We start from the raw sequence: 27,655 nt of genomic DNA, 5'->3' as shown, positions 1-27,655 counted from the left end.
AGCAGACTGCTAAGCACTGCATATGCGGAGTCCTCAGGGCTGTTCTGGGGCTGAGGTTGGGTTGGGGTGAACAGGGGGAGGAGGTCGAGGCTGGATGTCCCTGGTCCGCATGTAGGATAGCAGCTGCTCGGGAATTTCAGCTAGTACATCCTTGGCCAGTCGTGCCATGCTCAGCACCTGGTTCCCCGATCGGTCAACATAATCTCGGAATGGGACAAACTGGGACAAACAGGAAAAGAGATGTGAGCTGTGACCAAGGAAATGAGTAGCACTCAAGTTTCACTTTGACCCCTAATATCTCTTCCCAAGTATCACTATTCTTCTCCCTTAATATTGGACTACTTCCTATTTCTGTTTTCTTTCTATTCCCTACCTCTGCCCCCACTTTCTAATCACCCTTGACTCATTCTAATTTGACTTCATACAGTCACTGAAATTATCTCGCTAAAGTCATCAATAGCCCTGTAACACTAAATCAGTGGAGTGGGCAGTGCCTGTCCGACTTCATCTTGCTGAGAGTCTCTTTAGCTTCACTGTGCTTGATGTCGTCCTTCTGAATCCATCCCAGTCCTTTGTGTGGGGTGTCGGACATTGAACCCAGGATCTTGTATATGCAAGACAAGTTGTCTACCCCAGAACCACATTCCCAGCCCAAATCCCACTCCTGACACCACACTCTTTCCCCTACTTTTCTAGAAGCTGCACTTCACATCAACTCCATTCCTCTGGGTTTTTCTATGCTCTGAACTGCCCCCCTCCTGCCCCTGTCTCTCTGTGTATCCCTGGCTATCATGGAACTCATTATGTAGACCAGGCTGGCCTTTAGAGAGGTCATCTACTTTTGCCTCTTGAGTGCTGGGAGGGAGAGAGTTGGACTTGGGAGAGAAAGGAAGCAGTTGGGATTGAGGGGGAGGGGCAGTTTGCCAGGGAAAGGAAGTTAGTAAAGGGGGGGAGGCAAGGGAAAAGCAGGAAGAAAACCTCCAGAGCCCCGTTTGCCCCTGCTCTTGGGTCTCATTCTGTTGTGATCCCCGTTTCAGCCTCCTAACAGCTTGGGCTGTAGCCACTGTGCCTAACCCTGGCCCAGAACCACATATTTAGTTGCTAAAACTACGTTTTCCTTCAGTTATCACAGATCCCCCAAGTCCAGCTTTACTTATTGAATAGCAAGTCTTCCTGGCCTATCTCTGCTCTAGTTCCCCCCCCCCCCCATCAGTGGGACCTTTCTCACTAGAAAACTGAGGCTCGTCCTTACCAAGTCATCAAATCCTATAACATGGTCTTAAGTATCTTCTTTTGTTTTGTTATTCTTTTGAGACAATCTTATTACATAGCCTAGGCTGGTCTGGGACTCTCAGTCCTCCTGCCTTAGCCTCCAAGTGCAAGAATTACAGGCACACATACACATACATACACACACACACATGCACGCACACTTGCACACTTGCATATACACTTCTATGCACAGCTCTTAAACAATTTTTCCTTTGTTTAGACATGGTCTCATACAGGCCCCACACTAGCCATGAATTAAAAATATTTATGGTTGTTGTTGTTGTTATTCTGTGTGTTCAGTGTGCATGTGTGAAGGCAGGCATAAGTGTGCCATGGTGCACATGAGGAGGGCAGAGTGGGTTCTCACCTACCATGGGGTCCCAGGACTCTAACTCCTGTCACCAGGTTTGCTCAGCAGAGTACATTTAACCCTCCTTCTCGCTGGCCTGACCTTGAACGTCATATCCGTCTGCCTCTACCTCCTGAGTGCTGCCATTTCAGGAGTATTGGTTTACACAGTGCTGGAGATGGAAGCCAGGGCCTCATGCATGCTGGACAAGTACTCTGCCAACTGAACTGCCTCCCGCCTTGAAACATCTTTTGAGTTGGCTACTTCTGGGGTGTTCACATACCCCAGTCATTTTTGCTGCTTGCTAGTGGGTACCTGGGCGTTTCCCTGCCCTGCCCCAGCATCCACAGTGCAGCAGCTGGGATCCTTTTACAATTTAGTTCCATCTGGGCATTGTGGCACACACTCCTAGCACTCATGAGGCTGAAGTAGTAGGATTACGATGAATTCTAGACTAGCCAGAGCTCCCAGTTCCCTAAATAGTAGGGTTCTGTCTAAAACAAAACAATAAATGTATGGAGGGCTACATAATTAAGAATGCATTCTGATGGTCAAACCACAGACATCCATGGCAGACAATCCTGCCAGCCTGGTCTGAGCCTCTGGCAGGTCTTCCGTGCTCCTTCCCTGCCAGTGAAGTTGATACCTTCCTCTGGTTTCAACAGCACAGCCTCACAGAAGCCTCCCCTCACTCCTATTGGCTGTTGACAGCAGCTTCTGCTAGTTGGGCTGTCTGTGTAATACTGGTCATCTCCACTAGAGGGCAGAGACCTGCTCCTCCTACATCATACACCCTTCCAGACCGCTGCAACCCACTTGATCCCTCAAAAGGACTCTTCTAAGCTGGTGTGGTGATGCGATGCAACTCCAGAACTCTGGAGGCTGAGGAATGAGGATCAGGAGTCCCAGGCCTGTCTGTGCGACCTAACATTCTTTTGTCTAACAAGATTTTTGTTCTTGTTTTAAAAAAGGGAACTCGTTCTATGAATGAGGAAGGTTTGAGGGGAGAAAGGCAGTGACTAGGAAGGAGTTAAGGGGAGTGGCTCCTAGGAAGCCTTGTTTCTCTCTGCTTTCACTACTCCAGGGCTACCTGAACGATGTCCCGCTCTGCATAGCGTCCCCTGGAGGACACACGCACATCATCACCATCCAGTTCTTCCATTGCTGCAGAAAAGACAGGCAGGCATCATTAGATGGGCCTCTCCAGCTTCAACTCATCCTGCCCCTTCCTCACTAGAGCCCCCCAGGGTCCTCACCAGGAGACCTGACACTTGCATTCCACAGTGGTGTGATACTGCTATTATTGTCATCTTAGCTTTCCTTCCTGCTTGTTCCATTCTCCTAGAAAGTGTTGACCCCAGCAGTCATGGTTACAGAGAGGCAACATGTTTGACTTCACCAAGGTGCCAGTCAGTCTTGTCTTCAAGGAGGGCCCAATTGGCTAGATCCTTCCTGTTCTCTCCAGCTCCCAGTCCCAGTCATGGGCACACCCCATCCTACTCACCCTCAAACATGGCTGGTCCGACACCGACAATAATGATGGACATGGGCAGTGAGGAGGCCTGAGGGAGAGGAATGGCTGGAGTAAGCAGCTGTGACAGGACAGTGCCGTGGCATCTGTGTGGGTGACATACTCCTGGGAGCTGAGATACGCTGCCGGGGTTGGTTACAGACTATCTCTGAATGCACGGCAGCTGCCTTCTGGGGTGACATAAAGTCTCCCTCTGTAGCCCAAGATGGCCTTGAATATTTCTAGTATCATTTTAAAAAGGTTTTCCTGCCAGATATGGCAATATACATCTGTAATCCTAGTACTCATGAGGTTGAGGCAGGGGGATCACCACAAATTCCAGACCAACTCTGGTTAAAGAATGAGTTCTAGGCCAGTCTGAGATACAGTATAAGTAAGATTCCATCTCAAAATCAACAAAACCATGGAAACCTTAATGACAGCAAAATGCCCATTCTAGGCATAGCATATCATTTCTATATTTCCAGGACTCAGGAGGCAGAGGCAGGAGGATCAAAGTGAGTTCAAGAACAACCTGGTCTATATGGTTAGTCCCAGGCCAACAAACCAACAAACAAAAATAGCCAGTCCTGGTGGCTCACACCTATAGACCCAGTACTTGGGAAGCTGGGGCAGAGAGATTGCCTCTATTCAGGACAATCTGGGCCATATAGGCATCCAGTACACAGTAAGACCCTGTTACAAAACAAAACAAAAATAAAATTAAAAGCAAATAAAAAAACAAACCTCCCCCTCCCCTGACAAAGGCATGCTTCCTGCTGAATATAAAAGACCAGTATTCTGTAAGCTCAGGTTTCCATGGTGGGGTCATCTGGCATCGTGCTGGGACCCAGAGATCAAAAGCCAGTGTTTGTGCCCCAGCCAATAGGCATCTCTGAAACTGGCAGGTGAAACTGTTAGGATACATATGGAATAACCTTCATAGCCCCTGCACTGCAAGGACAATGACCCCTCCCTGACAAGCTTTCCTCCTCAAACTCACACTCACGATGGCTTCTTTGGTCTGTGTCATGTCGGAGATGACGCCGTCAGTGATGATGAGCAGAACGTAGTACTGGGACCCATCGGAGATTTTGGCGGCAGCCCTATGTGAAAGACGAAGGTCTGTATGCAGCAGCCGGCCAGAGAGTGCGTGGTCAGTTTCAGTCCCTGCTTCTCCAGCCACCAGATAACAGTGGGCAAGCCCTGGGCCTTCCGACTCCCACACGCTTCGGTAGACCTGACCTCTGCCCGTATCTGCCACCTTTCCACTCTGTATATCATTTTAAGATTAGGTCTCTCTCTCTCATAGTTGAAAAGTAGCCAGACACTGACTAATTCTCCTGCCTGCTTCCACCTCCTGGGTGCGGGCGGGCGGGGTCACAGCAATGATCCACCAAGTCAGTCTGCAGAGAGATGGGCTTCAGACATCCCTCAATCTCCCCACTTACTTTACCCCATCTGCCAACTTCACTTACACATCCTGAGGAGACTGGATATGATTGATCTGTGTTGTCCAATACATTGTCCTCAGCCACATATGAATGGACATAAAGATTTAAATCAACTAAGGTAAAGTGAATGAGACATTCCATTCGCTAGTCATTCTGGTTACCTTTAAGAGTTCTCCCCCATATGTGCCTGGTGAATACCACACTGGAAAGCAGAGAGGCAGCCACTTCTCTCATTGCAGAACATTTGTTAGACAGTGCCGGCAACTAAACATGGTCTCAGAAGGCTGAGAAAGCATGGTGACAGTGTAGAGTCAGGTCTGAATGTATGCTGAGGTTCAGAGTGGGTGTGGGTAAGGAAACCTGTGTCTGCCCTGGCCCACCGTCCTCAGAGGCCCAGCCCAGGGCTGTCTTTTGTCTCTGGCTCACTTTGTGGAGGTCACTGTCACCTGCCATGCGGACATAGAGCAGGCAACAATCTTGCTTGCAGTAGACTTTTTTTTTTCCCCAGTTTTAGATATTGTTTAAAACAGGATCTTACCATGTAGCCCCAACTGGCCCGAAACTCCATTTGTAGACCAGGCTATCCTTGAATTCACAAAGATCCTGCCTTTGAAGGCTCACACCATCACATATAGACACACACACACACACATTGCTGTGTACTTAATAAATTCTCTCATTCCAAATCAAAAGTCTGGCGTCTTTATATTATTCTCTGGACTCTACAGAACAGTAACCTGGGCTGACCTGCGACTGCTATATAGCACAAGCTGGCTTCTAAACTCTAGGCAATCCCCCTGCCTTGGCCTCTTGGTTGCTGGGATGTACAGCACCTAACCCAGCTTATGCTATTTTTAATGTGAGGAAACTGAAGTTCAGAAACACTAAGCAGTAGTCCCCAGGGCAAAGAACCTGGGGCCTATCAGTGTTCACCCTGGCCTGCTCCTGCACAGTCCTCCATGTGCCGCACCTGTTCCTGCTATGTCTAGCCACCCAGCATCTCCCAGACCTGTCACTCAGTGCCTCTGTACTTTCACTGTGAAATCACCACTGTCAGGCCTACTAACCCACTCCAGAGGAAGGCCAACTCACCCTGTAGGCCGAGCTAAGTAGCCCTTCTACTGTACCCTGTACCCTATCATTTAGGATGCAGCCCCAACCACTGAGAGCCTCATACCCCGAGGGTTCCCAGGATGAATAGTCCTGTGTGTGGATGAGGCCAGGGGATGAAGTGCATACAACACAACGCTCCTTCTTAACACAATTAGAGCAAACACAGACACGATAGGGGAAGACTGGAACGTTTGCATGTGTTTGTAAGATGAAACACTAGACTTCAAAGTCCCTCTCAGTCTGACTGCTTTCAACTGTGCCCTCCATCTCCCCCTGCCCCCCATCCCCAGGGAATGCAGTGTCTTACTTTTTGCCACCAGGCAACTTGCTAGAAATTTCTGGGGAGCTTTGGCCTACAGAAGTGATGATTTATTTATATTTCTGTCTCCTGAACCAAGGCGGGAGCTCCGGAGGGCAAGGACTAAATTCGATTCATCTGTGAGTCCCCAGTGCCCCAGCAGAGAGCTGAGCACACAGCAGCTGCCCTTTGAATAGTGATAGTGATACTAATAGGGACGGTGATAACTACAGTTACAGCACTTACCAGGGGCAAGCACACTTGTGAGTGCTTGACACCTGCTAACGAGTCCTTAGGACAACCCTGCAGGGTAAATACTGCTAGCAGTCTCAATCTCATCTTACAGAGTGGTTCAGAGAATTGATCAAAGCCACAAAGCCAGCGCATGACAATGCATGACCAATGTGCTAGGGCTGATAGCTCAAAAGGTAGCTTGCACTGGGCGGTGGTGGCGCACGCCTGTAATCCCAGCACTCTGGGAGGCAGAGGCAGGTGGATTTCTGAGTTCGAGGCCAGCCTGGTCTACAGAGTAAGTTCCAGGACAGCCAGGGCTATGCAGAGAAACCCTGTCTCAAAAAAACCAAATCCAAAAAAACAAAACAAAACAAAACAAAACAAAAAAAAGGTAGCTTGCCTAGCACACATAGGCTGGGGTTTGATCCCCAGCAGCACCACATAAACTAGACAGAGTGGTGCACACCTGCATCCCAACCCTGGGAAGGCAGGGAAGCAGGGGGGGGGGGATTAGAAGGTCTACATTATCCTTGGCTACAATGTCAGCCTAGAGTATATGAGACACTGTTGGGGGTGGTGGGTAGGGGTAGGGCATGGCCCTGATGTACTACCAATTTACTCTACTCCCGAATCTACACTTTTGATAGAATTATCCTTAACTGAATGTTTACTAAATAAATGAATAAATGAACCACTGTAGTTGCTCAAGATGTCTAAGAAGTCTGCTTAATAATAATAACCAAACATGGTCAAATTCCAGAATTAGTGACAAAACATTGTGATGCAACATGTTCCATCTTTTCTTTTTCCTTTTTTGTTTGTTTGGAGAAAAGGTCTCACTGAGCTGTCCTAGCTAGCCTGGGATTCATTATGTGGATCAGGCTGACTTCAAACTCAGAGATTTTCCTGCCTCTGCTCCCTGATTGCTGGAATTAAAGATGTGGACCACGATGCCTGGTTCTTATTTCAAACTTTTATTTCCCCTTCTTAATATTTTCTTTTTTTTTTTTGTTTTGTTTTGTGTTTTGGATTTTTTTTTTTTTTTTTGAGACAGGGTTTCTCTGTGTAGCCCTGGCTGTCCTGGAACTCACTCTGTAGACCAGGCTGGCCTAGAACTCAGAGATCCGCCTGCCTCTGCCTCCCAGAGTGCTGGGATTACAGGCGTGTGCCACCACCGCCCCGGCTGTCTTAATATTTTCTAAGCTGGGCAATGGTGGCGCACTCCTTTAATCCCAGCACTTGGGGGCAGAGGCAGGCAGATTTCTGAGTTCGAGACTAGCCTGGTCTACAGAGTGAGTTCCAGGACAGCCAGGGCTACACAGAGAAACCTATCTTAAAACCAAAAAACCACCCAAACAAAAACAACAACAACAACAAAAAAAACCCCACCAAACAAACAAAAAATCTCTAGCAGTGTCATGTAGCTTTTATAATTACAGTAACTATTATCCTCATTAAGCATCAGAGAGTAAATCCGTAGAAATAGAAAGTCTATGGACCCCTTGTTCTGGAAAGACTCAGTGAAGCAGTATAGGGCAAAACCAGAACAGGGAAGTGGGAAGGGTTGGGTGGGAAAACAGGGGAAGGGAAGGGGGCTGATGGGACTTTTGGGGAGTGGGGGGTCTAGAAAAGGGGAAATCATTTGAAATGTAAATAAAAAAATATATCGAATAAAAAAAAAAGTCTATGGACCCAAAAAATCTCTCAAGAAGCCTTTAACATGCGTTTTCATTACTGTTTGGTTTTGTGTTTTTGTTTTTTAGTTTTTTTATTAATCATTCCATTCATTTACTTCTCAATTATTTTTGTTTGTTTGTTTTTTGTTTTTGTTTTTAGATGGGGGTCTCCTGTAGCCCAGGTTGTCCTTGCACTCTTTCAGTAGCTTCGGATGAACCTTTCTGATCCTCCCGACTCTACTTCCCAAATGCTAAGATTACAGGCATGTGTCACCATCTCTGACTTAAGGGGTGCTGAGAATTGAACCCAGGGCCTTCTGCAGGGTAGGCAGCCACAACCCTCATCGGTTCTTTCCCCAGTCTTTTACTCCATGCTTTCTGAGACCCTTTGTTTTAACCAGATTTATTTCTTTTGTTTTTGAGACAGGATGTCAATATGTAGTCCAGTTTGGCCTTGAATTTGAGATTATTCTGCCTCAGCTCATAAGTGTGGAAATTGTACATGTACACACACACACACACACACACACACACACACAAGGTGGGGGAAGAAAGAAGGAAGTTTCTCTGACTGAATAAAAAAAGTAAAGGTAGATGTGTGTGTGCACGCGTGCGCGCACGCGCGCGTGTGCATATGTATTTGTATATGTGCATTCAGAACCAGAAGTTGATATCAAGTATCTTACCCAATCATTCTTCACCTTATTTTTTGAAAAGGGTTCTTTCTCTGAGCCTGGAGCTGACTGATTTGACCAGACTGTTTGGCCAGCAAGCCCCAGGAGAATGCTTTCCTCTGCCTCCCAGACTTAGGGTTCCAGGTGACCACTGTGACGCCCAGATTTTATGTGGGTCCTGGGGATGTGAACTCAGGTCATCTTGTTTGGGTACTTTATGGTTTGCAGCACCTCCTAGTTCACTCCTTTTCTAAAGTAAGCCTTACTGCTTGTCCCATTCCTTTGTTATATGCTTGCTTTATTCTCTAGTTTTATTTTTGTCTACATTTAATACCCTTTGCTTCCTTCTTAGTTGACCTGACTTTTCTTTGCTTATATTTATTCTAAAGTTTTGCAGTTTTAAGCCTATCACCTCTGTGCATTTTCTATGGACCAGATAATATGCTGTTCCCTCTTACACTATCATCTATTTTCTATTTTCTTCTACCCAACCTCACAATTACTCCACATATAAGCTAATATTACTGGGTGTGGTGTTGCATGCCTGTCAAGGCAGCACGGATGGCTGAAGCAGGCCGATCACTTAGCTATATAGGGGGCTAAAGGTCAGCCTTAACTACAGAGTGAGACCTTGTTCAAAAACAGAGTAAAAGAAGGGAGGCTGGATGTGGCAGGGAGCGCCTTTAATCCCAGCACTCAGGAGGCAGAGAAAGGCAGATCTCTCTGAGTTGAGGCCAGACTGATCTATAACTGGGACCGCCAGAGTTACACAAAGAAACCATGTCTCTAGAAACAAAACAAGGGGGCTGAAGAGATGACTCAGTGGTTAAAAGCACAGACTGCTGCTCTTCCAGAGGTCCTGAGTTCAATCCCCAGCAACCATATGGTGGCTCACAACCATCTGTAATGGGTTCTAATGCCCTCTTCTGGTGTGTCTGAAGACAGCAACAATGTACTCATATAAATAAATCTTAAAAAAAAAAAAAAAGAAAAAGAAGAAGAAGAAGGAAGAGAAGCTTCTGTGGATGTCCATTATCTAACCACTTCACAGGTCTCTATTAAAGACGCTAAGCTAAGCCAGGCAGTGGTGGTGAACGCCTTTAATCCCAGCACTCAGAAGGCAGAAAGCTAAAGTGGTCTGTGATGGCGCATTCCTAATCCCAGCACTGGGGTGGATCTCTGTGAGTTTAAGGCCAGCTTGGTCTGTCTAGTAAAATCTAGGACAGCCAGGACCAAGGGAGACCCAGTCTAAAAACAAAAACCAGAAAACCAGAAGTAACAACCACACAAGAGCGTCTGTGGCATTTTGAATAAGAATAACCCCCATAGGTTTGTCTTTGCAGGCTAACAGGGACTGACACTATTTGAGAGGGGCTTGAAGGATTAGAAGGTGTAGCCCTACTGGAGGAAGTGTGCCTGGGGGGAACTTCAAGGTTTCAAAAGCCTTCTTCACATCCCCACCTACACACACACACACACACACACACACACACACCAACACCTCCTGCCTGATCTGTCTGTGGATCAGGATGTAGAATTCTCATCTACTTCACACCATGTCCACTTGTGTGCAGCTGTGCTCCCCATCATGTGGATAATGGGCTAACCTCTGAAACTGTAAGCCAGCCCCCTCTGCCCTTTTTCACCCTTGAGACAGGGTTTCTTTATGTAGCCTTGGTTTGTCTGTAAACCAGGCTGGTCTTGACTCTCAGGAATCCTCCTGCTGCTGCGCCTGGGTGCTAGGGCTAAAGGCGTTTCCCTCCCTGCCTGGCTAAATGCTGTCTGTTTTAAGAGTTTCCTTGGTCATGGTGTCTCTTCCCAGCAGTAGAACAATGACAAGGCAGCAGCTAAGCTAGCTGGCACCGTATCACACCCGTCTGTCCATATAGAACCAGTACTTAGGTGTTGGAGGCAGGAGAATCAGGAGTTCAAGGACAGGCCTTGCCAGCATAGCAAGTTCCAGGCCAACCTGGCCTCTACGAGATCATTTTTCAGAAAAATAAATAAATACATACATACATGCATACATACATAATAAATAACAAATGAATGATACAAAGCAAGTTGCTTAAGCCTTGCGCACACGCCTACCATGAAACCTGGTACCTTCACCACTGCCCCGAGACTTCCCTCTCTTAGGCAAAGTCAAGGTCACCAAGGCCACTCTTTGGCCTGGAATGTGACTCCCAGGCAGCACTAAGGTTGTTTCTTGACACTTTCGGTAAGCACAGGCAGGCAGGGTCCCTTCTTGGTACCTCCTCCTGGATAACACTGGACACTTAGTAGGCCTGCCTGTGTCCGGGTCCAGTCACATGCCCCTCACCCTCACCCAGGTCCCTTACCTGGCCACCTGATTGATAACAGGAGCAAAGTAAGTGGGCCCGTAGAGCTGCACTGTGCGCAGGCTCTGGAAGTAGCTCTCCAGCACGCCCTCAATGCCTGCGCAGTTGGGGTCTTCATCATTATTGTTCTGAAGAAGAACAACAAAAGGCTCAGCTAAGCTAAGCCCACCAAGCGTGTCCCCGAGTGCTCTGACCCCAGCTCACCCCACACCCCCTTCATGCTCCCCTCCAAACCGCAGCACCCCCCTGTCCTGGCAGTGACTCACAGCTCTTCCTTGGCCCTCGACCTTCACACAATAGTGACAGAAGTGACCCATCAACTGAGGCATACTGAGTGCATGCCCTAGCCCATACCGTACCAGGGGGAACTGGTGGGAGATCCGCCCCTCTGGGGGCAGCTTGGCCCCAAAACCATAGGCTGGGAAGAGCTTGTCACTGTCGTAGTCCTGGATGATCTCTCCCACTGCCTTGAGGGCCATGGCATAGGCGCTGAGCTGGTAGGGACTCATGTAGTGCAGCGAGGTAGGCTGCAGGGGGTTCCCTATAGAGAAGAGGGCCGACCTCACACTCAGCTGCTATACCTCCATGCATCTCCCCCCTCTACACGAACTCCATCATTCTGTGACTGCGTCATCCTTCTGTTCACAGACCCTTCTCAAAACTCTCCCTTTACCACACATCCTCCAACCCACCTGCCAGGCGGCAAATTCAGTTTTCAATCTGTTCATGTCTATCCACCGACGTGTGTATTCTCTGAGTCATCTATGCATCCTGTTTACTTAGTTCTCTTCCTTGCTGTCTTTATACTAACTAGTCTCTTCGTTCAGTCATCCCTGTCCATTCCCTTGTCCTGCCTGAGTCTCCTCCCTGAGGGGGGACCTATTACCCCCTCAACTTGAAACAGCTGTCTGCCCATGCGCTCACACACACACTTCATACCCCTCAGGGCACCCACCCCCAGTCCTTCTCCCCATGATATATTCGTTGGTTTGCCTATTGATTAATCATTCACCACCTATTCATTTATCATTGTACATACCTACCCACCAATCCATTTGTCCTCCCCTGATAACCCCATTCTCTCCTACCTGTCCATTTTCTCTCTGGCCAGTTGAACTATCTAACCATTCAACCTTCTCTGAGCTGGTACCCATCTTGTCCTGCACCCTCTGTCCACCTTGGAACCCACTAGCTCCCCTCCATCACTCCTTCACAAGTGCCATCCTGGCTTGGCTTTACACACATGTGGACTGCTTGGGGCTCTAGGCTAATCTCTAAAGAATCCTTAGACTCCGCCCATTCCCCCACCCCCCACCCCGTGTCATGTCTCACCATTAGAAGCAGTGAAGTCAATAGCTACAGTGAAGTTCAGCTGTGTCCTAGTGGAAGAGTAGGAGGCTTGATTAATGAGGGACCAAAACCTATGAAATCAATATTTCCCAAACACGGACACATGTTAAACTGCAGATTGTGATCCAAGCAATCTGAGTAGAACCAGCCAAGTGCCAAATGCTGCTGCTGCTGCTGCTGCTGCTCCACTTTGGAAGCAGAATTAACTGTATAGTCTCATGACTAGGATATTATATGTAGCTTAATGTAATACTATAGTCTTGAAATAGTAACTAAAATCTGTTTTACATAAGAAAAAAGTGAAATTCAGAGAAGCTAAGTTCAGTGCCTAGGTCAGTGTCTCCTATGGTCAGCCTGGCCACGCTGCTTTCTTATTTACCCATGAGGCATTTCCTGTGTGTGAGTGCATGGACACCATTGGCATTGAACGCACTGAACCACACCCCCAGCTCCTAGGCCACTGTCCGAGATTACTGATCTCGGCTTCTATCTTCCAAAGGGACTGGCAGCCCACAAATAGAACAGAGAATTCTGCACTTCATAGAACACTTGACACATCATTGCTAGTGCCGGGCAGTCTGTCTCCACGACCTCACTGGCCCTGACCATTCACCAGCAAGAACACTCACTGCTGGCTGGCGGACGACTCACCCTCCCTTGATGTAATCCACAAAAGTGAATTCTGAGTCCACAGAGAAGGACAGGAGCGTCACCTGTGGTACACAAGAGGCCGCTCTGCCACTTTTGTAATCCCAGCTGAGGTAGCAGAAGAGGGGGAGCCTAGTACACCTTTGAAGAGAACTGCATTATGGGATACATGCATTTCCACTCATGTCCAGCTTCTCCCACCCTGCCCAGTCTCCAAAAGAACACAGGTGCGTCCTGGAATTTCCATCAGCATTTTACATTTGGAAATGTAACAGGGTATTTTTAAAATTTTTGTAAAAGTGTAACAGTTGGGAAATTTCCTGGGTCAGACAGAACAAAAACAAAGAAGTTCAGTGGTGTTCTGAAGGCCTCAGAACAGTGAGGCCTTAGCCTCAGTGTTCCTGTCCCAAGTCACTTGTGCCCACTGCCTTGTTCTACCTCCAGTAGTTGTCATGTGTGTCATGCAATAGAGACAGAAGGATCTGGGAGGTCAGAGGCCAGGGAGTACTCACGGTCCCCGAGTTGGTATATTTCTTCTTCTTGCATTTCTTCCGAGGGTTAAGTACCTAAGTGGAGGATAGTCACAGCGACAGTTACCAGCTGCTTAGGACAGAGAGCCTGGCAAAATGGGAGGGTGTGCCCTCACCTCGTACACTGTGAATTGATTCTGGGCCTTGCTGAGCTCCCGGTAGCTGGTGGTGAACTCACCGATGAAGTCATGGCTGCAATGAGGCCATGGGTGGGTAAGCAGCCGCTGGCACAGAGCCAGAGCCAAATCCTAGCGCTTTTATTGCCTAAGCGTCTAACAGGCTACAAGGCAGTAGGGTCGTGGCTAGGTGGGGAGGGAGAAGGTGGAGGATGGTGTACTAGAGAGCTATCTAAGCAGGCCGCTGTGGGTTTGCCATCACTCTTCTGGCTTCCGGAACTGCTTTGAGGTTCCTAGTGAATGTACCGCATGATCTAGGAATTGCCCCAGTGAGCACAGGAGAAAGAAGCACAAGGGCTCATCTACCTTCCATCTCGGTCCCAGTCGTACACGTCGATCTTCACTGTTCTGAAATGCACATGATAAATGCAAGCATGGGCTGTGTGTACATGCCCAGGCACTCACCCATGCTCCAGTCACCTCCTCCAGCCTCTGTCCTCTGTCAGCTGCACGTTTTCAGCCTTCCGCCCTCTCATTGCCTCACACACATACTAGACCAGTCACCTCTGCACCTCTGCACCTCTGCACTTATGCACACACACACACACACAAAATACACACACTTGCCATTTGAATCTCACTTGAGTCCAGACGATGTTCTTAACACGTTCAGAATGTCTTATTTAATGCATTCTCTATAAGTACTATTCTCTGTGAGTACTATTGTTCCTATTTTTGGATAAGAAAGTTGATATAAACCCTTCCCCTTCTCCCCCAACCCCCTTGAAATCTAAGCAATTTGGCTAAAATTTCATAGCTAGTAAGTGACAGCTGATATTTAAACCCAGATTTCCTGTTTCCAAAGACTGTGCAACCTTTACTCCCTCCCCTTTTTTTCTTCCCTTCTTTCTTTTGGAACTTCCTTTTCCCCTTCAACAATTTTGCTGTCTATCCCAGGCTGGCCTTAAACTCAAGATTCTTTTGCCTCAGCCTCCCAAGTCCTGAGATTACAAACACGTGTCACCACATCTGGATGCAGAGACTGTATCCTCTATCTCATATATCTTTTGAGTTCAGCCCATCAAACTCTGTAGCTGTCCACTTATTCATATATATGCCAAATCAATTACCTATTCATCTTTCTCTTTATTCACCCATCAATCTATACAGCCCATCATTAATCAACTCTAACACATATACATGATATAAGCACCCATCTGTCTGTTCATCTGCTCAATTAAATACCCAGCCATATTAACTTCTGTCCATTCATTTGTATACCATCCATTCAGGTGCCCTTCAGCCCTCCCAGCCCACCCACCCACCCACCCACCCACCATCCACTCGCTCAGTAGTTCCTTTGGGTCAGCCATCTACTTTACACACATCAATCAACTGATTCATCCACTAATCATCTATTCATCCATCTGGGATTCATCTGTCTGGGCATCAACTCACCTGTCGCTCCACATGTCTCATTCTATCCTACTTGACTTTTCATTCATGTGCCTGCCTCTCTCAAGTTATTCCTCAGCTCTTACATACTCAGTTATTATGTCTCCATATCATCCATCTTCTCTCCATCTGCTGACATACCTACCAGTCTAACTTTCTATTCATTGTCTATGCTTTTAGCAGTTCCTTCTCTCCCCACCTACTACCCCCTTTATCTGTCCATCCATCCATCCATCCATCCATCCCTCCCTCCATCCATCCGTCCCTCCATCCATCCGTCCATCCATCCGTCCGTCCGTCCGTCCATCCATCCATCCATCCATCCCTCCATCCACAGTTTATCAACCCATCTGACCATCTACCCTGGCATCTGCTCACTCATTGTTCCCCTGCTCTGATATACCATCTCCTCTTTCTGGGGCTCAGGGACCTCGTCCCTTTTGTGGAGGGAGCCTCCCTCCTGGCCTGACCCCGATCCCTGTGGCGCAGACCTGTCATAGTCTCCATTGCACAGTGCCCGCACGGGGATGCTGAAGGGCTGCCAGACTGGATTCAGGGTGTTTTTCACAACCTCTGTCTTGTGGCAGATGGTGAACCTGGAGGGAGGCAGGAAACTGGAGAATGCCTGGGAGTGGCACTGCGGCCACTAGTTGCAGAGATTCCCAAGATTTTCCACTCAATAAGCACGGGCCACATTTCTAGCCTTAGCACTGTGTGGGAGTGACTCACGTGCCGTCTTCATTGCTCCTGTAGAACACAAGGAAAGGATCTGACTTCCCAAAGAAGTCCTTTTTGTCCAGCTTGTTTGCACACAGCTGCATGGTGGCAATGTCCTAGGGATGGTAGAGTGCGGCTGTTGGGACCCCGATAGCCCGAGCCTCCCAGTGTCCAGGGAGGGAGTCTGGGGAATGAAGGCGCCTGCACTCTAGCATGTGGCCCACACTGACCCGGCAGTTGCTCAGCTCCTCGGCTGTCAGCAGTATGGTTCCACACTTCTTGCCTGGCACACCCCTAGAAGCAGAAATGGCCTCTTAGAGAGAGGAGGGAGGGCGGACAACAGATTCAGGGTGATCAATCTGGGCTTTATGGGCCAGAGCATTCACTTTGCCATTTGCTGACAATCCCCCTAAGTGCACCCCACTTCTATTTTGAGAGGCTCCTGATAAGAAAAGACCTGCTTTGACTTGGTGGTATCTAAAGTCTGTAGGAAGGGGCTAAACTAGCCTAGGGGGCATCACATAATAGCAGTGTGACAAAGGCAGGTAGACTTAGAGTAGATTTTATTGCTGCTTGACCCTGGCACTCCGCCTTTAGCATCTTATTTCTCCTCTTGAAATGGAAATGGCTAGAGGCTGTGAGGGGGATCTGAATATGTGCCCTGAAGGCAAGTGCTTTGTGAGCCTTGTATACTCCAAAGGCGCATTCTTCAAACAGCCCTGGCTGTCTGCCTGTCTGCACTGTGCTACACTGGAGGACACAGCTGGCAGTCAGTAGTCTGGCAGACTCTGCCCTCAGGGAACTTAAAGAGGAGTGGCAAGTTCGAAACTCCAGACAAGTGCAGTGTGATGGGCAGTTCTGAATGAGAGAAATTTCTGTTTAGATCAAGAGGCAAAAGTGTGCTTTGCCTTTTGAAAATGGGAGGAAAGGAGAGATAAAGACACACACACACACACACACACACACACACACACACACACACACAGAAGCATGCTCTCATGTACAATGTACGTGGCAATATAGAACACTAAAATTCAGGAAGCTATAGTAGGGGTTTCAAAATGTTGAGGCCAGCCTGGACTGCCTAGTCAGACTCTGTCTCAACAAACAAAACAGCTGGGTATGTGGCCCATGCCTGTAATTCCAGCACATGTGAAGTTGAGGCAGGAGAATAACTGTAATTTTGATGCCAGGCTGGGTACACAGTGAGTTTAGATCAACCTAGGCTACATAGCAAGACCATGCTTTAATTTCTGTGAGTTTGAGGCTAGCCTGGTCTACATAGGTGGAACTCTAGGACAGCTAAGGCTACACAGAGAAACTTTGCTTGAAAAACCAACCAACCAACCAACCAACCAACCGACCGACCGACCGACCAACCAACCAACCAACCAACCAACCAACCAACTAACCAACCAACTGACCAACCAACCAACCAACCAACCAACTAACCAACTGACCAACCAACCAGACCAAAATGCAAGCAGTAATAAGTCCATCTCCACTCTCTCCACTTCCCAAACAGCAAAGGACTTAAAAAAAAATGAAAAGGGCAAAGGACATTTTCTTCTCTCCTGCCCCCAAAGGGACATTTTCCTGTGCTCAAAGGGTATAGCCAGAGACCCCCCCACCTCTGATTTGCCTTCAGTCCCTCATTGATAGAGGCCTGTAACTCATGAGACTTAAAGGCACCCAAAGTGTCCAGGGGATTCAGTTCAGGAGCTGGCAACATGGGTTAAAGGCTAAAGGGCTAAGGGCACTTGCTGCCCAGCCTGAAAACCTGAATTTGATTCCCAGGACATACCTAGTGGAGGGAGACGATCAACTCGTGGGAGTTGTTAATCTGACCTCTGAATGTGTGCGTGCCCCCTTACAAATACAAAAGGACAGTCCCAGGTTCAAGTCCTAGCTAACTTGCTATGTGACTTTCCCCATCTTTTTGTTTGTTTTTTGTTTCCAGTACTGGCTGTCTTGGAACTCACTCTGTAGACCAGGCTGGCCTCGAACTCAGAAATCTGCCTGCCTCTGCCTCCCAAGTGCTGGGATTAAAGGCATGTGTCACCACCGCTCAGCGACTTTCCCCATCTTTAAAGTGAGGGGGCTTACCTAGGCATGACAGACATACCGGTTCTCAGGCCAGCAGGAGGATCATCTAGGTTTGAGGCCATCTCAGTCTACAAAGTAGGTTTCAAGCCAGCCAGGATGACATAAAAACCTTGTCTCATTAAAAACAAGTATAAAAAAATGGAAAGCTGGGCGTTGGTGGCACCCGCCTTTGATGCTGGCACTTGGGAGGCAGAGGCAGGTGAATTTCTGAGCTCAAGGCCAGCCTGGTCTACACAGAGAAACCCTGTCTCAAAAAAACCAAAAAAAAAAAAAAAAAAAAAAATGGAGATGTGGTTGGTGACCCATATCTGCAATCAGCCCTTGGGAGGCTGAGGCAGGAGGATAGATCAAGGCCAACCACCTCTATAGAGAGAGTTCAAGGTTAGCTTGGGCTATAGGAGAAACAAACAAACAAATCAAAATAAAAAGAACTGTTTTAGCTGGGTGTGCTGGTGTATGACTCTGAGATTAGGGCCAACTTAGTCTGTAGAGCAAAAGCCAGAGCAGACAGAGCTCAAGAGAAATCTTGTCTCAAACAACAACAGCAACAGCATCAATAACGACGACGACACCACCACCACCACCAACTACAGGGTTTGGTTGTTTGTTTAGTTCCTTCAAATCCTGACCCTGCAAGCTTTAACAAGAGGGTGTGGATGCGGATGGGGCCGTTGTCCCACAGTGACCCATCCAGCCTTGCACCCATTGCCTTAAATTCTCTCCACGTTCTCTGTGCCCTCTTCCATCAGGGAGAAATGCAGTCTCCTTTCTGAGCACCACTCTGACTTTAATATACTAATTTGCGGAACTGCAGCCCTGTTTAAACCCAACTCTGTCTAATCCTTACTCCACTCACACAGTAGAACACAGCCACACAACACAGCTAGCCAGTCTCCATTTCAACACATATGACCTCAAGCCTTAAGTCTTAACAACCTCCCACTAACTCTACTGAGCACCCGAGGCCTTTCTCTCTCCAGTTATGCTACACAGAAGATTCATTCCTCTCCCCTCAAAGCATCAGAGCCTCCTCCCTTCCCAGCTCGCTCAGCCAGTGACCTGGTTTCCCACTTGCTGACAAAACTGAAGCAGGCAGAAGAGATAGTCCACCCACCGCCATGCCACTCTGCCTCCACCAGCATCTTCACCCACATGGCTGAGTCTTCCTACAGCTACTATAAATGAACCATCACGTGCCTCTGCACCCCTCCCTCTGCAGCTACTACCCGTTCTGTCTCGTCTGCACAAGGACATCACACCAGCTACGCTCACCCCGACATTCTTTGTAGCTAACCATTGCCTAGAACTCACTATGTAGCCCAGGATGGCTTCAGATTCATGGCAGTGCTTCGTTCTTGAGTGCTAGAATGACAGACACAGGCTACCCTTCTGGTGGTTTCCCCTTCTGTCTATCCCCCAGTCTCTACAGGCCCAGTCACATCAAATTACAAATGTGACATACTTTTTCTCCTGTAAGAAAACTACAAACTGACATATGGATACAAAGATGCCACAAATGAAACCCATTATTCTGTATGCTCATTTAAAAACATAATTTTAAAATATAAATCTATTCTGTTTTTCTCTTTAAAGGTTCTTATGATGTAGCCTAGGCTGGCCTTGAACTCCAAAACCTGCCTTATCCTTCCAAGCGCTGGGCTTACAAGTTGAGCATCATTTTACATTTATTTGTTTCTGTGTATATGTAGATAACTTCATGTCGATCATTAGGCATGGCGGAAGGTGCTTTTTAATCCACTGAGCTCTACCACCAGCCCTGTAAGCCTATTCCTGACCCTAGGGCTGTGGCATGCATTGCTCCCCTTTCCCCTTTGCAGCAAAACCTCTGCAATTCTCTGGCTCCTTATGTCCCTTTCCCCCACTCCTAAACCTCTCCAGCCTTCATTCCTCTTGCCAGGAGAGAGAGTTCTCATTTCTCATTTTATCTGACGACCTGTAGTAGTATTAGATATGCTTGTCCTCCATCCTCTACGTCCTCCTTTTCTTTCTTTTTATGGTGTTGGGATCAAACCCGGGGCCACATGTATATAAGGATACAGTCTACTGCTGAACTACACTACAGGATCTTTCTTCGAAAGAAAGAAAGAAAGAAAGAAAGAAAGAAAGAAAGAAAGAAAGAAAGAAAGAAAGAAAGAAAGAAAGAAAGAAAGAAAAATAAAGAAGGAAGACATTTTTTCTTTCAATGTGAGGGTGGGGAATTAAAGACCGTATTCCATGTTTTAATCAGAAACTGCTATCATGGAGCTAGGTATGATGGCACAGGCTTGGAATCCCAGCACTTGGCAGGTGGAGAAAGGAGGTCTGGGAGTTCAAGGCCAGTCTTGGCTGCATATGGAATTCAAGGATAGCTTGAGACCATGTCTCCAAACCAAAAAAATGCCAACAAAGTAAGGCGTTGTTCCTCTGACTGACACTAAGTGTCTTTAGTGTTGTGACATTCATGTGGCACCTGTGACACTCCTACACCTGTGCAGCAGTGTATCTTCAGTCAAAACCTAAACGATAGTAACGGCTAGAAACTGCTCTGCATGGTCAACCTCAGCCTGATCAAAATGACATAGGGTGCCCCTGTCACAAAACAGACCCCGCACAGAGGTAAAGCGTGTGTGGCTACTAGTTGTTGTATATATTTGGTATTTAATAGAACACATGCATTCATGCTGAATCTGCCCTTCAAACTGGGATTCTGTCTGTCTGTCTCTGTTCAAACCCCGCCCCCCCTGACTTGCAGCTGTGTTACCTAGGCTGGTCTCCACCTTGAGGCAAGCCGCCTGCCTTAGCCTCCCGTGTGCTGGGACCAGAGGAGTGGGCCACCATACAAGGATTTCACTGTGCTCGTTTTAACAACAGCAACAACTACCCAAATAATTTCAGTCGGTGGCACAATCTCATCTTTCCGGCTACTCAGGATAAAGGCCCTGCCTCCTTTCCTGTTGCCCCTTTTCTTTCCCATCAGTGTTTAATGGTTTTGGGATCTCTTGACTTCCCCTCCAGAATCTGACCAGTCCCCAATGCCAGCTTTCTTACCGGCCAGTTTTCTGATAGGCTATCTGCTTCTGCCTTTGTCAACCCAGAATTTATTCTTTTTGTAGTTTTTGAGCCAGGGTTTATTCTTAACCCAGTGGTCAGCACAATCATATTGTGGCACTTGTGCTCAGAATCTTACATAGACTTCTCAGAGTGAAATCTACAAGGCCCTGACTGGGAGCATCCTGATCTCCTGCCTCCTGCCCTGTCCCTCCCTTGGCTCCACCTCACTGGCTGGTTTATTATGATGTATTATGATGTAGGTTCAGTTTCCTCTCTGTCCACAAGGCTTACTCCTCACCTTCTGGTCCTCCAGGGTTACTAGTCTTCCGGTTGACCAAAGGATCGACTGTGGTCCCTTTCCCTCCCACCTGCTGTCTTCACTTTTGACCTTGAATCCTCTCTCCATATGGCGTTTGCTACTGTTTTGCACTGATTTCCACCTCCTTTCTCTAGCCCATTAAACAGTGGGTGGCAGAGGTCCAGTACAGTGGTAGAACTGGGGGTCCTCAACCAGGGCAACGCCCTGGGGTGTGGCTAATGTGTCATCTAGTGAGTGGGCATAGTGGCAAGACCTGAGCACCTGATCTTATTTCAAGAAGTTTCCCAGTAAAGTGGGACTTGGGAATAGAACAAAGAGGAAACGTGTCCAGCCTGAGACTGATTTGAGGGGAGTAAAATAGGGAAAGGAAGCTCCAGTTAAAGCAATCTCTGCAGCCCCTACAGTCATCTTGCCAGCCTGGCTGGGACTGGGAACTCAGAGAGACCCCTCCCTCCCCTTTCCCTTTCAGCTCACGTAAGAGGTCGCTCCACACGGCTGCCCTGACCTCCAATCACCTCTCCCAGGGCCAGGAATGCTTGTCCCAGGAAATCCTGTGCCAAGACAGAGTCAGCGAGTCAGGGAGGGGCACGGAGTCCCAAGCGTGCCCTGTTGTTGATGCTGCTGCTTTTGATAACTCCCAAGTGTAAATGACAGCCCCACATGTTTTCTGTTTCTTGAACATCTATCTCCCAACCAAATTCTTTCTGGTGCAGTCCACTGCATCCTCACCTTCTGCAGGTCCCGGGAGGTAGGCAGGGAAGGAAGAAAACCAGTGAATAAGGCCAGAGCAGACGGGAAGGAACTGGGGTGGGGCTGGTAGGCAACAGGGGCCAGGATCTAAGAAGGGCTGGTGGGTGCGCGAGGGTGTGGGGGAGGGAGGAGGAGGTGTTCAGGGAAGTCCTTTGACAGGTTAGCCTCTATGTGCCCAAGCAACCTGCCAGCGGTCGCTGGCTTACCGGTTTGGAGATATTGGCTTTAGAGTCGACGTTGTACCTGGGAAGAGAGTGGAACCAGTGTGGGGTGGGGCTGGGGTGGAGAAACTCTGGAAGAGGCTAGGATCAGTCTGGTTAAGATTATAGGCAGAGAGAAGGGCAGTGGACACCAACTCAACTTGGGTGTGGTTTGGGATGTGTGTGACAGGGGAGAGGGTCCAGCGTAGTGTGAAACCAAGGGAGAGGCTTGATGGGGGATGGAATCGCAAGGGAGGGAGCCCGAGGCCAAGGTGGAGCTAAATTAGAAGGCAGGGTTGTGGGCAGGGCCTGATTTGAGGAGGGAACTGGATGGATCCTGCATAGGGAGGTGCCAACTTGGGTGTGGGGGCGGGGTTAAGAACAGGGAAGCCTTAGGAGATGGACCTTGGCTAGGGGGAGGAGCCAGGTAGCAAGGTGAGGTGGGAAGAGACCAGGCAGAATTTTGGCTGACCCAGGTTGGGGGGTGGGGAGAGGGAGAGGGCAAGACAGGATTCTAGGAGGAGCCTCACACATCGAAGCGGAGATTTTGCTTTTCCTCAAAGAAATAGTCGAGAACGAATTTGCGCACGAAGTCTGGGTTCAGTGTGTTGTCAATCACCTCGGTTCGTCCGAACTGGGTGGCAGGGAGGGGTGGGGTGGGGGGAATGGAGCATGAGCACAAGGCGTGCAGTCGGGCTAGAGGTTCCCGGGAGCGGCCCTGAGCTGGGCTGGGGCTCCGGGACTTACCTCCCGCCACTCCTGGCTGGCCCGGCTCTGCGTGTGAAGCACCACCACTGCGGGTGGGGGCAGGGGAGGGGAGCTTGTCAGGTCGGCCCGCACCCCTCACCTCCCCACCCGCTCCTACACCCCGGGTTCCTCCTTCAGGCCTTGGAACTGCTTACTGGGGTCCGACTTGGAGAATGTATCCAGGTCTAGCAGATTCCTAGAGAAAAGCAACAAACAGATGGACAGAGGGCTACCTCATTCTGGCGCGTGCCACCTTGACACAGTCCTGAACTGACTGGGCACCTGGGGTGCAAATTGTACTCCCTCCCTATTACTATTCCCAGTGACTGTTGGGGTCCGCGCTGTCAGCATTCGGGACAGCATCCGAAATCTCTGCCAATTGGCTCTATATGTGCCCGCACTGACTCCAAGGGTCCAGGACTGCAGCTCGTCCCAGAACTTTGGTTCCCTGTGGCTCAGCTCTTTAGGGATTCCCGCAGCCCACCTTTTGAGCCGGCAGGTTTGGGTGGGGCTGCCCAGGGACACCCCTCTTTCATCCTGCCAGTGACTCCAGCCTTCAGTCTCAGTTCTCTGTGGTCTAGCCCCCTGCCCACCCTGAACCCACAGCTGCGGTAGGCTGGAGAATTGTCAGTACTTAAACCCTCCCCAGCGCGGCCCGCTCACCGGCACGACACAGTAATTTCAATCTTGGTGGCCGGGACGCTACGCTCCGAGGCTCCGCCGAGAGACATGACTGGTCCAATAGCCAAAGTCGCGTAGGGGCTGCAAGACCCCGGGTGCCGAAGCTAGGGGCGGTGGCGAGGCCAGCCCATGTGTGGAGGCAGCGGCGCTCTCTCCAGCCTTGTGTGCGCTCCGCTGCTCAAGCCCTGACAGTGGCCACCAGCAGCAGCCGCTCCAGATGGCAGCACAGCCCCGCCCGGCCCTGCGGGCGGCCCCCGCCCCATTGGAGCAGCCTGGAGCTAGTCAGGGAAACTTACCCATAGCCCAACTCTGACCCACTCATTCTCCGGAAACAAGACCAGAGCTTTGAAAACCTTAGAACTGTCCATGGTTCTGAAACATTTGGGCTGACAGGTGGGAGTTGGTAGCCCCCGATTCTGAGCCGCTTCATCTTTCCCTCTCTCGACCCATCTTGTCTCTGGATATGAAGTTATTCTACCCTTAATCTTTGTGTGACCTTGAACAAGTTACTCAATATTAGTGGTTTGGTCCTAGTGGCAGCTACTGGCGTATTTTTAGATAGGCTTAGTGACCTCCAGGTATTCACATTGATGGCCTGTCAGATCAGGGCTCTGGGGGACAGTTCACTGGCACAGTACCTGGTCTACGATATGCAAAGGCCTAGGTTCCACCCCCAGTACAGGGTGTGAGGGGATTAGTGAATGATGAACTCTATGAACTGATGCCTCTGAATCCCGACATTCATCAAGCAGCCCCCTCCCTGTGCTGTGTCCACTGCTGCCTCCAAAGCCCAGAAGCCTGTCCCTCGATTGGTTCGGGTCTCCTATCCTAGAGCACTGTTGCTTCAGGGTCTGCTAAAGATGAAAGTCCATACTCTGAGCCAGGAAGGCAATCCAGAACCTGCACAGAACAGGCAGCTGTGGTGGAGCCCACTCTGGCTGTTGACCCCATCTCCCAGCTCAGTCTCATGAATTTATATGCTACCCTTCATGGCTGATGGGGGCTGAGAATGTGACTCAGTGGCAGAGCATTTATTTGCTCATACACAAGGCCTGGGTTTCTTTCCTCAGCCCAGAGAGAAGAGAGATAATCCTACCCCCCCACCCCCCCACAAACTCAAACCCTTCATTCAGCACAAGGGCAGGCAGTAAGGGTTCTGAGCAGCTCCATGACGGTCACAACCAGATGAAATGCCGGAGAAGAGCCATTCAAAAAACTTGATTTTATTTTGTGATTAGTGTGAAATTGCCTCATTTTCAGTGCAGGTGACTCTCCTTCTCAGGAAACAAAAATTGCAGAATGGATTTTTTTCTGACATTATAACCTCCATGAGGCCCTGGGAACCCTGTACCCTCCAACACAGTTCTGAGGGTTGACAGTAATCCGAACACCAGGGTCAGTGGAAGGCAGTGGCGAGAGTGGTCACCATCAGGAGGATGGGAGGTAGAAAGTCCCATCCTCAGGCCTGCTCAGGTTTGGGGCTGTCATGTGTGCGACAGAGAAGGGGATGGGAGATTTCCCCTGCTCTCCTAGGGCCCCTTTGCCAGGCATGGCTTGATTCCACTGAGGGCTCAGCTGAGACAGGGGCAGGAAATGGCTGTGGGCTGTCAGCATCACAAGGCGCTGGTGCTTGTGCCCCGGAGCCCAACACCACGGGCAAACTGTTCTAGCAGGCCCCCAATGGCACCAGAGGGACTGGGGGCTGCTGCTCGAAGTCCCACTGTGCTGCTGTATGCAGCCAAGAAGGCAGACCGCACCTCTTGCAGCCGTGTCTCCCGGTCACTCAGAGCTGTAAGTCTGTAGGGAAGGGAGAGAGATGATAGATTATTACCATAGGACAGGATCCAACAGCGCCATCCCACATGGCCTGTTCTTGAATTCTCAACTGCATAAAGTTAGCATCTAGTTTGTGGTCCAGACTCCAAATACATGGATGGCCTCGCTCTCCCCTTACACATATGACCTTTCAGCTCTCGGTCTCCTCTTCCACATATAACCTATTGGGGCCCCGATGCTTTCTGCTGGGTGATCAGCCGTTCTGGCGATGATGGGGAAGGTGGAGCTAAGCGGTGGTGTATTTGCTCCAACACCGGTTGGCTCCCACTTACTCGAAGGACAAGCTAAGGCACAAGCCTTGTGTCTGCCAGTAAGGAGGCACTCTCCTGCTCCCACCCCCAAGAGATGGCAACAGGTCTCAGCCACTAACAGGCTACAGTTTTCTTATAGCTAGGACTGAACACCCTACCCTCTAGGAGGAGATTCAGCCATTGGAAATCTAGTTGCCCTGAAGAGGATAAGATTTCCCAGTGGAAAGCCCTGGGCTCTAGCTGAACCTTTAGTCCTGGGGCCTCCCAGTAAACAGCTGGGAAGGTACTGCTCCAATTTTATTCCTTTCCCTATTAGGATACTGATTATGGCATTGAAAAAGCCTCAATTACATCTGGAATTGCAGGTCAAATAGGAAAATAAGCACACATGACTCAGGCTTATCCATGTGTGAACTCCACACAGGGTTGTCTGATGCCCTAGAGGGTAACAGAAGAGGCTTGAGGTTATCATTTGGCATCCATCCTCTGGACTCAAGGTCAGGTATGCGCAGACATTCTGCTGGAATGTCTGGTTGGCTGGAAAACCCTTTTCAAAGGCCACAGACCCAGGTGAGTCTCCACAGCCATCCACAAAGACTAACAAGGACGTTAACTTTCTGTCCGCCAAAAGCCATCCTGGGAGAATCAGTCTCCAAGATTCTGTAGAGGCAACAGCAATGTGCCCCCTTTTCCTAATAAGCCCAGGTCCTGGGGAAACAGACGGAAGTCTGGGAATAGAGGACAGTCTTGAGGCCAAGAGGCGGAGGAGGAGAGACGAGTCCCTGGGAAATAGGCTGGTGGGAGTTGTCTGAGAGGCAGAGAGAAGCAGCATGCTCTGGCAAAGCAGAGTCTAACTGATCCTACTGCAGCACAAGGAAAACGAGCGATGCCTGTCCCTGCATCTGGGGTCTCTGCTGACACTGTGGGGACATTGTGTCCTTTCTCAGGCTAGAGGTCATGTGCATGTCTCAGCTTCCCTTCAGCTTCGGTGGAGAAAAGGATGTCTCTGTAGCCATGCAATACAAGGGATAACCAAGGGTCTACCTGTGTATTCACCTGGCCTTCTACCTTTAGGAAGCAGAAGGGACAAAGACCAAACCAAGACAGGGTACTGATGTCTGCAGGACAGAAGCAGGCAGTGGAGCTGGATAGCAATTCTCTCTCGCAAGAGCTATCTAACAGGCTTGGCAAAATCAAGTCTAAGAGTTCAAGATATAGACTAGGAACAAAACAGCTAGGATTTATACACTGCTTCCTAACAAAGTCCAAGGGTGTCTTCACAAGGACTGGAGAGACTCCAACTCATCATCTTGGAGAGATCACATAACCTATCCTTCTGAGAAGTTCCCAGGGGGACTGGCTGGCTAGGAGTCTCCACTGGTCTAACTATTTGCTTGGATGGTGGGAGTCTGAACCTGCCTGCTGCCGAGGGGAGGGGCGCTGACAGCAGGGCAGGGGTGGCCCATGCTGTCTCCAGAGAGGATCCTCTCACCACTCTGGCAGAATACTTCTTAAAAAGATTTAAGGACTTTCTATCCTCCAAAAATGGGCTGGAGATGTGGCTTGCTTGGTTGAGTGCTTGCTAGCATGGTCCATCCTCAGGACCACATAAATCAGGCTTGGGGGCCCTGCATAATCTCAACATATAGAGGGTAAGGGCAAGCTGATCAGAAGTTCAAGGTGACCTCTGGCTTCCACTATACTAATCCAACCTAGGCTAGAGATTCTGTCTCAAAAACGAACATACCCCAAAATCAAAAACCCAAGATCTAGCTTTGTGTCTTTGGGCCTGGCTGCCAGGCAGGCTGGGCTAAGCAATGGATATGGAGGCCCTACCTATAATGACGTCCTGGTTGTAGGGCTAGGACCTGGGAGTATTCAGGTATCCCATGTCTGTCAAGCCCCTGCAGGACTTCAGGAAGACCCCATCTTTCCTGATTTCCAGAGTAACTAGCCTCCAATCCAACACCAGAGGT

At 49.1% G+C, this 27,655-nt stretch overlaps 2 protein-coding genes across 11 annotated transcripts in view; both read right to left on the bottom strand.

Moving 5' to 3' along the window:
• Positions 1-33: 33 nt before the first annotated feature.
• Cpne9 (copine family member 9) lies at positions 34-23,642 on the bottom strand. The gene is made up of 21 exons (XM_052172635.1): positions 23,575-23,642; positions 23,067-23,107; positions 22,912-22,958; positions 22,695-22,798; positions 22,171-22,207; positions 21,944-21,946; positions 21,689-21,765; positions 15,969-16,032; positions 15,751-15,854; positions 15,513-15,617; positions 13,933-13,974; positions 13,567-13,642; positions 13,433-13,486; positions 12,924-12,985; positions 12,255-12,301; positions 11,282-11,463; positions 10,923-11,050; positions 4,135-4,237; positions 3,126-3,183; positions 2,712-2,785; positions 34-219 (listed from the first exon to the last, which is right to left on the bottom strand). Exons 1-21 carry the CDS (start codon positions 23,640-23,642, stop codon positions 34-36), a joined length of 1,662 nt encoding a protein of 553 aa, XP_052028595.1.
• A 1,157-nt stretch (positions 23,643-24,799) lies between these two features.
• The window catches only part of Mtmr14 (myotubularin related protein 14), a 43,817-nt gene continuing 40,961 nt past the window's right edge, over positions 24,800-27,655 (bottom strand). For all 10 annotated transcript variants that reach the window (XM_052174511.1, XM_052174508.1, XM_052174510.1 and 7 more), the window contains one exon: positions 24,800-25,389. In XM_052174511.1, coding sequence (XP_052030471.1) covers positions 25,206-25,389 — 184 coding nt within the window. In that variant the 3' untranslated portion in view covers positions 24,800-25,205. The remainder of the gene's footprint in view (positions 25,390-27,655) is intronic.

The sequence above is a fragment of the Apodemus sylvaticus genome, chromosome 2 (genome assembly GCF_947179515.1).
Source record: "Apodemus sylvaticus chromosome 2, mApoSyl1.1, whole genome shotgun sequence".
NCBI lineage: Eukaryota > Metazoa > Chordata > Mammalia > Rodentia > Muridae > Apodemus > Apodemus sylvaticus.
The sequence above is the reverse complement of the archived record's forward strand: the minus strand, read 5'-3'. Positions and strand labels throughout refer to the sequence as shown.